This window comes from Hippocampus guttulatus, chromosome 5, assembly GCF_054856545.1.
Source record: "Hippocampus guttulatus isolate MCC_2025c chromosome 5, RoL_Hgut_1.0, whole genome shotgun sequence".
NCBI lineage: Eukaryota > Metazoa > Chordata > Actinopteri > Syngnathiformes > Syngnathidae > Hippocampus > Hippocampus guttulatus.
The window spans coordinates 20,551,192-20,562,467 of record NC_141265.1 but is presented as its reverse complement, the minus strand read 5'-3'; the positions used below and the strand labels follow the sequence as shown (position 1 = coordinate 20,562,467).

At 48.5% G+C, this 11,276-nt stretch overlaps 2 protein-coding genes across 4 annotated transcripts; one reads left to right on the top strand and one right to left on the bottom strand.

The window, feature by feature from the left end:
• Positions 1–597: 597 nt before the first annotated feature.
• Positions 598–3,473, bottom strand: med27 (mediator complex subunit 27). The gene is made up of 8 exons (XM_086110841.1): positions 3,019–3,473; positions 2,185–2,329; positions 1,980–2,110; positions 1,783–1,876; positions 1,616–1,723; positions 1,504–1,545; positions 1,347–1,424; positions 598–1,251 (listed from the first exon to the last, which is right to left on the bottom strand). The coding sequence occupies exons 1-8, from the start codon at positions 3,219–3,221 to the stop codon at positions 1,117–1,119; spliced, it is 936 nt and encodes a 311-aa protein (XP_085966967.1). The 5' UTR covers positions 3,222–3,473; the 3' UTR covers positions 598–1,116.
• A 390-nt stretch (positions 3,474–3,863) lies between these two features.
• Positions 3,864–11,156, top strand: LOC147205441 (netrin-G2-like). 3 transcript variants are annotated; one of them, XM_086110837.1, is made up of 14 exons: positions 3,864–4,175; positions 4,354–4,707; positions 4,914–5,172; positions 5,249–5,394; positions 5,564–5,802; positions 5,950–6,122; positions 6,258–6,281; positions 7,892–8,938; positions 9,088–9,267; positions 9,376–9,450; positions 9,721–9,888; positions 10,341–10,484; positions 10,560–10,646; positions 10,845–11,156. In XM_086110837.1, the coding sequence occupies exons 2-14, from the start codon at positions 4,501–4,503 to the stop codon at positions 10,979–10,981; spliced, it is 2,886 nt and encodes a 961-aa protein (XP_085966963.1). In that variant the 5' UTR covers positions 3,864–4,175; positions 4,354–4,500; the 3' UTR covers positions 10,982–11,156. The 3 variants fall into 3 exon arrangements, with proteins under 3 accessions (XP_085966963.1, XP_085966961.1, XP_085966962.1); XM_086110835.1 differs by having other exon boundaries at positions 6,773–8,938; XM_086110836.1 differs by having other exon boundaries at positions 3,864–4,707; positions 6,773–8,938.
• Positions 11,157–11,276: the final 120 nt, after the last annotated feature.

Genomic DNA, 11,276 nt, shown 5'->3' with positions numbered 1-11,276 from the left:
TCGGGAGGTCGATTGGCACCATCAGCGGTTTCAACCTCGGTGCTCTCTTAATTTGTTTGATCCGATCTTACATTATTTAGTTGTAATTACTGTGGAATTCATTGCTAAATGTGCAGTTTGTTAACTAAAGCATTAAAAAAAAGTTTGACATCCACATTCGGCAAAACAAAATATTTCAAGCAATTTTTTTCCGGTTCAGCCTTTCTTGTCTTAGAATTCAAAGTTAGGAACTGGGCTATCTACACCCTGCTCATCAAGAAATCAAGTCGAAGAAACGTTTCAAGAGTTCCGATTTCAAAAGAAGACGCACAACACCGATCGGGTTTGAACGCGAAAATGAGCATTTCAAATCTGAAATTCAACACGTTGAAATTTAACATATGTCAAAATGTTATGATCACCATGTTATCAAGTAACACTAGGCTATTTTGTTCCCGGCGTGGCATAACTGTGCTTATGCAACTGTGTGCAGGAGAGAGTTACCGTCTGTTGGCATCATTCCAAAAGGCAGGTTCAGGTTGTGCTCATACGGGCACGCATGCAAAGCAAACAGCGATCAACAGGTGGAGACAAATACGAGAAAAACATTGGTCCAAAAACATTTCACACAACTTTATTTGCAAGTCTGTTTTTCAACCTATTCTATCAACAATGCACTTTTCCATCTCCAGTAAAAATAAATCTCTCGATGCCGGTGTTGGCGGCCTGCCAGAAGAAAAACCTTAAACTGGTTTTCGAGTTCATTACGAGCAATAGAAAAAAAAAAAGCCACTCGGCTGGGAGGGTCTCGGGAGGTTTGTGTGATGGGCAGGTGGTGTTCAGGTGCGACGTATGCGACAGCACGCCGCCGCCTAATTGACCTTCATCAATGAGTCATGAAGGTCACCGATGAAGATGACGATGATGATCACATATGCCCCTCATTAGCGCACGTTCAAATCCTTCAGGGAGCATTTAACATTTTCCAGAATGATGATGATGATGAAGACTGCAGACCACATGAAGAGGGCCGAGGTCCCACGCTAACGCCACTTAAGCCTCAAATGCGGCCTGGACAAAAAGCGTTTCTATAAAAGCGCCGCCAGGAGTGTGTGTGTGTGTGTGTGTGTGTTGGAGTCACATGCGGCAGGTGTCGTGGAAGGCCTCCAAGGTCCTAAAGTCCCTCCAGGTTGGAGGAAGTCCGTCCTGCAGGAAGTGACCACATCTTTGACACGGAGACTGGAAGAGCTTGATGTAGCTCCTCAACCAAGTCTGCGGACACGCACACACAAACATCAACACACGTGCCGACGTCCGAACAAGCATGCACCCGTGTGTACATCCAACTCATGCCATATCTTCCTGACCATGAAGGAGCGCACGACGACGTCGGGCATCTGAGGAAGTTGGTAGTGCAGCAGGGCGGTGGTGGCGTGGTCCGTCACCTAGAAACCACAGCACCAATCAGTAGCTGCGTGACGGGAGATGCCCCGCCCCCCCACCCCACCCACACTCCGAACTCACCTTCTGGAAGACCTGATGCTGCGACTTGGTCCAGATGTCCAGCTAAGGGGGATAGAAAGCGTCAACGGGGAAACGGGAAAAACACACACACACACAAAGTGGTGGGTGTCACCTTGCCGTCGTGGTCGGAAACGTTCTCGTTGAAGCCCCGCACCAACGTTCGGTCGATGAACAGCGAGCGCATCACCATGATGGCCTTCAGCACTTTTCCCAGCGTCACCTGACAGGAAGTGACATGTTAGCTCGCAAGGAAGTGCGCTTGTGCACGTGCGTGCGTACCAGCAGGACGGCAGACGTTCCGTTCGGGCGGAAAAGTTCAATGCTCATGTCGGGAAACATTCGGCCGATCCGAGAAATCACGTCGTCCACGTATCTGGAGAAAAAAAGCGAGACACAAATATTTTTTTACAACAATTCTGTCAAACGTTTGGTGCGTTTCTCCACATTTTCACACAATCCACTACCAATCTACTCACTGTGGAGGAAGGACAAGGGTGCTGGGCTGGACTTTGGGCCGTCGCTTGGCCGAGGCGCCCATCTGGTTAGCCGAGCGCTTGAGCGATTGCTGGTTCAGCAAACTTGAGGCCAGGCCGGCGTGATATTGCAGCTGCCGACAACAAAACGCGCGTTACGGTGAGCTGCCAGGCGCGGCGACCCATAGCACATTAGCGGGCCCACCACCTTGTTGGACCACTTGTAGGCCTGCAGCAGCTGCGAGTAGAGCGGCGTCTTGTCCTGGACGGGATCCAGACTCAGGAGGCCACTGTTGTGCAGGGGATGCGACTCGGACGGGCGGCCCACCAGGCCGCTCAGACGCTCCAGCTCGCTGATGCCCGGCAAGAACAAAGGGACAACTGGGAAAAAGCTGACTTGAATGCTTCCCAAAACATCAAGGAAGACTTCCTGCATCATGATCTGGGATTCAGGAATGAGTGAACTAATTCCGAATGCAGCGACCGTGTGTTTTTACCTTTGTTGGCTCTGACTGGATTTTTCTTTTTACTTTGGAATTATAGTGCAATGTACAGGGAGCAGGAAATTTTCCATATCAAAAGTACTCGAGGCATTGTTACTCAGTATCAGCGAGTCCTCAAAGAGTGAAAACTCGTACTTGCATCGGTCTGAAAAAGTGGTATCAAACACCTCTCGTAATTAATACTTATGATGATCAGTTATTGTTATGTTGCGGCTGTTCTTTTCAATATTTCTATGATTACAAACCTTGATAAAACAGAATCAAGATAAAGGAGTTCGAAACGTTTGGAACTTTCTTAACGCTGAGCGATTTTAAATGGCTATGGCTTACTGAATCATCTTGAAAAGGTTTCCTAAAGTTGATCTTGGGGCAATGATTTCATCTTTGATGGACGCATTCAGTCACCAGTCAAAGGAGTTGCTTTGCAAAACTATTAGCCGGCCAAGAGAACGTTTGTTTTGAATGGTCGTTTAGTGTGTTTAGTGTGCTCGTGCAAAGTGTGGCAAGTGGGCAACGTGAAGCGAGTCGGGCGGACTGACTTGAGATCCCTGTTGACCGCCTGCAGGTTCTCCTGGAACGCGGCGAGAAATTGCTTCTCTCGGGCCTCGAGCGTCTCTCGGTTCTTCATGCCGTCCTTCAGCGACTCGAAGACGCGGGTGACGCTGGAGCGCAGTGCCTGAATGCCGCTGATGGCGTGGGAAAACGCCTCCAGGTTGACACCAACGCTGACCACGTCCGCCATCTTAGCGTCGCCGCCGCCGACGTCTGGTGCTGTCGCTCTCTGATGACGTCAAATAAATGTTCACGCGCCGATGCTGCGTTCAAGTCCCCCAACTCAATCAGTTCTGTACAATACTTGTTTACGAATACGTTTATTGCAGTACGCAATTTAGTAGGCTGTGGCGATGGAAGAATAATAGCATTCCGAACAAACGTAATACTTACACAAATAACTAATATAACTATTGTCGAATAGTGAATAGTGGAAATCCATGTTTAATTGACGCCCACTGAAATAAATTGAGGGGGGACATTTTGAGCAAACACCTAAATGTGGTTTGATAACGATTCTCGATATAAATATTTTTTTTAATCACTGGATGATTTGGCTCTGTTGTGGTGTGGTCTGTTAAATCAAAAAAGGGCCTGGAAAACTTCAGCTGTGGGCTAATCAGGGAGATTAACCTAAAGAGCTTTTGCGTGTGGGTGCGGGCGTTCATGTGTGAGTGAGACGGTCCATTAAAAAAGGAAAGAATGAGTGAGGTGCTCCTAATAAAGTGACAAGTCAACTGCTGCTGCTGCTGCTGATGATATTGATGATGATGATGATAATGATAATGATGATGAAGTCAAAGGAGGCGGGGCTGGGGGGGGGGGTGACAGATCCGAAGAAGACGAAGTCGAAAGAGGATGAGGCAGAAGGAGATTAGGAGAAGAGGAGGAGGAGGAGGCGCAGAAGAAAACGAGAGCTCCAAGCAAGCAAGAAGAAGATACAAGCAAAAGAAAGAAGAAGAGGAAGTAGGAAGCCATCCCAACTTTGTTCTCCATCGGCTCATCTACCCAAAGAGAAAAAGAAAGAAGTGAGATCTTGTGAGTGGATGAATCTAGCGCAACCTAGAGGCAATTTCTCTTACAGGCTCGATGTAAAACTACATCAAAGACGACATATTTGACCCCAACTCAATTGTTCTACTTGGTGAGTGCAAATGTAGCACCTTACACATTAATATTGTGTTACATTGTGGGATGTCTTGTTAACGTGTTTAACATGGTTTAACACTGTGCTGCATTTGTGTTACTTGTTACTTTATGTTAAATTGTGTTACATGTCCGGCCGGACTGACACACGCGGCATCCGTCACGGTAAACACCAGGTAACCCCAACCCTACTTAAATCTTACGACGCTCCAAGGAGTGTGCGCCATGTCGGACAGCGATGCCCGACACCACTGACCACCCCGCGGCCTCAAGAGGACCCCACAACTCTCTGAGGACCTCACAGCCCCCCTGAGGTGCCGCCCATGGATTCCCTCAAGCCCCTCCCACTCCTGCTTCTCTTGGTGACGTCCAGTCGATGTCAATTTGACACCTGTCGCCGGGAGGCGGGGTCCGGATGGAAGGACTCCGCCTGCCAGCCGCCGCCCACCAACATGAAAGAAGCCATGCAGATACGAGTCGATCCGCCGGGAGTAACCTGCGGGAACCCCCCGGAGCGATTCTGCACTCTGGTCAGTGTCCTCAATGTGTCTTCATATTTTCATGTCTTAATCTCTGCATGACTTCATATCTTGATGTTGTCGTAACTTTTCATTTTCTTGTCCTCAAATCTCGTGTTTTCATGCCCTTTGTCTTTCCACTCCACACCTCCTCACGCTCACATCATCATATCCCTGTCCACGCGACCGGATGTATCTTGCGGTGTGTCACCATTTAGGAGAACCCATACCTGTGCAGCGATGAGTGCGACGCGTCCAGTCCGGATCTGTCCCACCCGCCTCAGTTAATGGGAGACCGGGAAAGGGGCGGGCTCATCACGTATTGGCAGACGGTCACATGGTCAAACTATCCCGAGCCGTTGTTGGCCAACATCACGCTGTCCTGGAACAAAAGTCTGGAGGTGGTGGACGACCTGGTGGTCAGCTTCGAATACGGGCGTCCCACCAGCATGGTGCTCGAAAAGTCCATGGACAAAGGTGAGACGGTGTACGTCCCGCGTCAGGCGGTCGTGGTATGTCCCGAGTCACACGGTCGTCGTACTTTCTGCAACAGGGCTGACATGGCAGCCGTACCAGTTCTACGCCGACGACTGCATGGAGACGTTCGGCATGCCGCCCAAGCGAGTGTCCGAACTGGCACCCAGCAACGTGACCAGGGTCATCTGCACCGAGCAGTACTCCAGATGGGTGGGCGCCAAGGTGAACTTTGGACAACGACAGTGATGATAAAGTCTTTAGTACTCTTGTTGTTTAGTTTCGCTTTGGAGGATTAAATCCACATTGGTCCAGTATGAAGCTGAAATGCTAACATGCTAATGTGGTTGAAGCAGAGACACTAACACGCTACCATGCTACCACTAACCTCTAGGAGGAGAAGACGGTGGTGTTTGAGGTTGGAGCCCGCTTGCGAGTGTTCGCAGGCCCCAAGCTCCTGAACATGGACGCGTTGTACACGCGCCTGCAGAGCAGCAAAGCTCTGCGAGACTTCTTCACCTTCACCAACCTTCGCCTCAGACTCCTGCGACCGGCCCTCGGCGGCACCTACCTCCAGAGAGACAACCTTCTCAAGTACTTCTACGCCATATCCAACATTGATGTACCTGCCAGGTACACATCTGCTCAGTTGTCATTCGCTTGACATCGCTTGTCCATGCCGACAAACAAGCGATTGGATTGCATTTACACTTTGTGAATTAGTGCAGCACGTCAAGCATCTATTGGCTTAAGGAAAGCATGTATGTGTGTACGTTCCAGGTGTAAATGTAACCTGCACGCATCTCGTTGCGCACTGCGTGACGCCACGCTGATGTGCGACTGCGAACACAACACAAGTGGACAAGACTGCCAACGCTGCGGTGCCGCCTTTGATTCCCGTAACTGGATGCCGGGAAGCTTCCTGCCGCTGCCCAGTGGCACCGCCAATGCTTGTATGTCGCACGGAATACAAACACATACGCACGCATGCACACACACACACACAGATCACGTACATACAGTTTATCATAATTTCTTTCTATTGATTTTATATTGGATTTCTATTGATAGGAACGTTTGCTTTTTAGGTGAAGTATCAGAAACATTGACTAGTAAGTATTGATCTATCTATCTATCTATCTATCCATCCATCCATCCATTTGCGTGTCTCTCTACGTGTGTGTGTGTGTGCGTGTGCCTTTCATCTGTTTTAGTGCATTAAGATGTCAATCTCAATCTCACACCAACGTGCAGACACCACTTTACTGACCTGATGTTTGAGGTCCTGAAAGTGATTTCAGTAGCACATGTGACATTCTTAGGTGATCCAGCTCATGCATGAGATGCTGAAGGAGGTTGCAGGTTATGTGAGAGGTTCTAATGGAGGTTCCAGGTCATGGAAGAAGGAGTTGAGTTTGGTCTTGTTCAAACGGAAACACTTTAATTTGACTAAATTTAGCAACTTCACTCAATCGATTCGATTGTGTTTCAGTGTACTTTGTAGTCTTTTCTTGTGTATGTGTGTGTGTGTGAGTTGTGTGTGCATGGGTAGTTGTAGAAGAGCAAAAAGGACTAAAAAGCCGTAAATGTTCTTCTCTGACAGCGGCCGATGACTCTGACAGAAGTTCTTCAACACGTGAAATCACTGACACTTATTCGACTTCCAGTCTTGACTCTTCCACTCATATTTCTAATTTTGTGACTTTTGAAACTCGGGCTGACATCGGTAGTACTTGGACTAGTTCAACTCCTGCAACAATCACTGCTTTGGACACGACTGATACTTTCTCGATTTCTGCGACAGATCCTTCTACTTTTACTCCTTGGAGTTTTGACACTTCTATTGACAGCAGTAATTTGTGGATTACTTCCACTCTTACAAGTTTGACATCAGTGGAAACAACTGATGCTTTGTCTCCTACAACTGCTGACTCGCCTTTGAGCTCCTCTTGGACTGCAGACGGTTCTGCTGTTGACATTTCTGGCTCTTACCGCTTTACTACTGACAGCTCAGCAACTGACGACTCGATGTCTGACAGCTTGATGGTTTCCAGTTCGACAACAGACAGTTCTACAACTGCCGTTCTGACTTTTGCAACAGAGGACAAAAATGTGAAGTCTTCTTCGACTGTTGCGGACTCTGCGAGTCCAAAGGGGAAAAGCGGTGATTTGGCATCAGCGGGGGTTGAACGTATTTCCCCAGTGGTTCCTGCTCTGAACACCTCAGGTGTCGGTCCGTCATTAGATGTTAGTGGTCCAACGGTACCAAGTGTCACCAGGACGACCTCAAATATCAACACTGACTCTCAGGTGTTTATTTCTGACCCAGTAACTCCGCCCCCTGACAAGACAGACTTTGTCCCCTTGTGGTCATCCACCAGCAGCTTCTCAACTCCAAGCTCAAGTTCCTGGATGTCAGAAGTAATTCCCCCCAATGGCACGTTCCTCTCTGGAGATAACCCACCTCCTCAGACTTCATCTGCTGGTGGAGATCCTACATTAAAACCGAGAATGTCTAATGGCTCCCCTCCCGATGACCTGCTCCCTATTCAAGCTTCTGATGGACTTCTCCCCGGTGTTGCTCCTGAAAATGTACCCCCCGCTCCCAATGGATTTCTTCCTGCCAGACCTTCTGATCTACCCTCCTCTGATGTACCTCCTCTGGAAAAAAGGCTACTTGAGATACCAAGCCCTGATGCAACCTCTCTTGATGTCCCACCAGAAACAGAGTCCATCAAGATAAATGATCCACCTAGTGATGTATCGCCATCCGAGCGACCGCAATCTCCACGTGAAGATGGAACTCCCCTTGAACAAGGCATTCTGGATCAAATTGCATCGTCTGACAGGTCACCTCCAGACACACCTTTCCCTGGGGAAGCTCCTGTGGATGGAGCACCAACCGATGGAGCACAGCCCTTTCCCCCAAATTCAGCTTCTGGTGCATTTCCTCCTGACAGCCCTACTCCAAAATTACCTCCTCCTGTGGGTGAACCTTTTTCTGAAGTACTTCCTCCTGGTGCTCCTCCTTCACAAGCTGGAGAAGTTGCACAGGACAAACAGTCAACTGCATCAGATTGGTCAGAGCCTATTGGGAACTTGGCCCCAGTGGACTTCACTTTCCCCTTTCCAGAAGATCAGGATTCCACTGGACAAGTAACAGAAGATTCCAGTCTAGATTCTGTTGAGCCAGATCTCACTGGATCTCAAACCCCTCCTGGAACAGAAGACTTGAGTCCAGATTCTGGATTGGATTCAGTAGATCAAGAATCCACTGGACCTGGAACTCCCTCTGGAACAGAAGATTCAAGTCAAGATTCTGGATTGGATTCATTAGATCAATTATCCAGTGGACCTGGAATTGAAGATTTTAATCCCAATTCGGGATTGGATTTAATTGACCAGGATTCCACTGGACCTGGAACACCACCTGGAACACAAGATTACAATACAGACTCTGGTTTGAGTTTTGTTGATCAGGATTCGACTGGTCCTGTAACACCTCTTGAAACAAAAAGTTTCAATCCGGATTCTGGGTCAGATGCAGGTGAGGGTCGTTCGGATTCCTCATCAAGCCAGACGGGAGATGAAAGTCCTCAGGAACCGGAAGCGGAATCTTCTGATTCTCGCCCCAAAATTCCTGAACAGGAGTCAAGACCCGATTTTCCTGATGGAGTTGACAAACCAAGAGAGGATGCTTCTTTGGTGACCAAGAAGGAAGAACAAGAGTCAGACAAATGGAGGAAAGAGGAGAAAACCACTGAAAAAGGTGACTGTTAGCTAGCTAGCTTCAATAGATAGATAGATAGATAGATAGATAGATAGATAGATAGATAGATAGATAGATGGATAGAATGGCGTTGAATTGAATTTGTGGTAATGTGAAAGAAGCAGCTGAACAGTTTCTTTGATTGACAGCTGTGGAGCCCGAAGAGGAAGGTTTGAAGGAACAAGAAAAGAAAGAGAACAGAGACAAGAAAGAAGAGAACGCAAAGAAAGTGTTTGAAGAGAAGAAAGAAGAAAAGGAGACGAAGGAGGAGGGAAAAGAGTTGAAAGAAAAGAAAGAAGAGAAAGAGGAAAAAGGCTATGAGAAAAAAGGTAACAAAGGAGCATGGTGCCAGTTTTAACATTAGCATTAGCAACCAGAATATTCCTGACGCGTTGCCACAGATGCACATATTTCGTTCTTTCTTTTTGTCCGTGAAGTGACTCAGAAGATTTTGATTCCCGGCAGTGGGACGGGCAGCCAACTTTCCAAAATTGCCTATGTCACCTTCCAGGGTAAGGTAGCCCCGATCCTGCTCGTCGCGCCATAAAATCAACCTCGAGCTCCTGCCCTTCCACGATTAGACCCTTCTCCAGTGGCTCTGACTCCTCCCACATTTAAACAACCCTTCATTGGTCAGGATCACGAGTTCATTGAACATGATGATATGGTTGTCATGTGATCTGTCAACGTTAATCAGCTGCTAGCATGTACACATTCAGCACACGCATGCCAGCATACGTTTCTGTTCTGTGTGTGTGTGTGTGTGTGTGTGGGTGCGTCAGAGTGCGAGTGTAATGGCCACTCGAACCGCTGCAGCTTCATGGACTTCCTGAACGTGGTGACGTGCGTCAGCTGCAAACACAACACCAGAGGTCACCGCTGCCAACACTGCCGTCTCGGTTACTATCGGAACGACAACCTGCCGCTCGATCACCAGGACGTTTGTGTGGGTCAGTCAGTGCCCACTCGCTCCCCCCGACACACACACACAATAGAAAAATAACATGCAAAGTGGGGACAAAATCAGTCCCATTATGCATGTAGCAGCCAGGCTCCCGATTTGAAAAGATTACCAAGTGGAGTCCAGGTGCACCATGTTGAAATCTTCCCGACCCACCACGCCACCTAGAGGACATTGTGGATATGCAAGTGGCCAAAACTGAACAAGCCACGGAAATAGGTTGAGGGTGGCGATTTGTTTTCTTTACCTGCACACAGAACTATGTATGTGCTTAGGATAAATTATTCCAGAAACTATAGCTCTTTTAGGACGGGTGGAGATAATCACCAAAATGAGGGGAGCAAAAAAAAAAAATAAACAACAACAAAAAAACAGGAAACACAAAACAGGTCTTACAGAGAGATCCTGACAGTGTTGTTGTCGTATTTGTGCATGTGTCAGAGTGCGATTGCGATGTGGCGGGCAGCCGGTCTCGACACTGCGCCGCCTCGGGGGCCTGTCAGTGCTGGGAGGGCACCACCGGGAGGCGTTGTGACCAATGCCTGCCAGGATACACGTGGAGAGAAGGCAGTAGCGGCTGCAAAGGTATGTGTGGCGCGGGGGTGGAGGGCGCGATGATTGACGATAGATGGATGAGTAACCAGCATCACTGTCATCCAGCCAACGTGTGCGACGGAGCGACGCCTTGTCAGAACGGCGGCACGTGTGTGAATTTCCTGCGCTGTGAGTGTGCTGACAAGTTCTCAGGTAGGCGCACCGTGATGATGTCACACATCAGGCGAGGCACACCGATGGTGATGTCACACGACTTGTCAGGCTGTTTTTTTCTGGTTCGAATTGAGGCAGATATGAGACCGTTGTGATGATTGGCACTCCGCTCAGCACATCAAATGTCGTGTGTGTGTGTGTGTGTGTGTGTGTGTGTGTGTGTGTGTGCGCACGCAGGCGTGTACTGCGAGCAGCGGGTCTGTCTCAAGAAGAGCGGTTGCCTTGACAACGACACAAGCGCTGCCTCGCCAATGATGACCTCACGACTCCGCCTCCCACTCATATTCAGCCTGATCGCCGCTGCCGCCTTCTGACCCACACCAGGAACTCAGATCGGGGAAACACTCAGTGACGTCATAATCTGGGCGACGCTAAAAAAAAAAAAAAACAAGCCTCTGGGCAGGACCGTTGCTGACTTTGTGCCTGAGTTCAACATTCAACATCCTCAAAGAAATGTGGCAATAAACGTGTCATGGAATACAGTCATAACCTCACCGTATGTCCAAGTGACCTGACTTTTCGGGATACGATGTTTAACTTTGACTTGTGAGCAAAATTTGAGATACGAGCAATATTTGGTAACAGCGCAGCAAGCAGCAAAAAGTGAAC

What these genes read in the sequence shown, in the direction of transcription:
- LOC147205441 (XM_086110835.1), top strand. Translation starts at nt 4,501, where the DNA reads ATGGATTCCCTCAAGCCCCTCCCACTCCTGCTTCTCTTGGTGACGTCC. An exon ending in CGGAGCGATTCTGCACTCTG is followed by an intron (nt 4,708 to 4,913) that starts GTCAGTGTCCTC and finishes GTCACCATTTAG; the next exon opens with GAGAACCCATACCTGTGCAG. An exon ending in AAAAGGCTATGAGAAAAAAG is followed by an intron (nt 9,268 to 9,375) that starts GTAACAAAGGAG and finishes TTGTCCGTGAAG; the next exon opens with TGACTCAGAAGATTTTGATT.
- med27 (XM_086110841.1), bottom strand. Translation starts at nt 3,221, where the DNA reads ATGGCGGACGTGGTCAGCGTTGGTGTCAACCTGGAGGCGTTTTCCCAC. An exon ending in GAACGTCTGCCGTCCTGCTG is followed by an intron (nt 1,724 to 1,782) that starts GTACGCACGCAC and finishes ACTTCCTGTCAG; the next exon opens with GTGACGCTGGGAAAAGTGCT. An exon ending in TCGTCGTGCGCTCCTTCATG is followed by an intron (nt 1,252 to 1,346) that starts GTCAGGAAGATA and finishes GCGTGTCCGCAG; the next exon opens with ACTTGGTTGAGGAGCTACAT.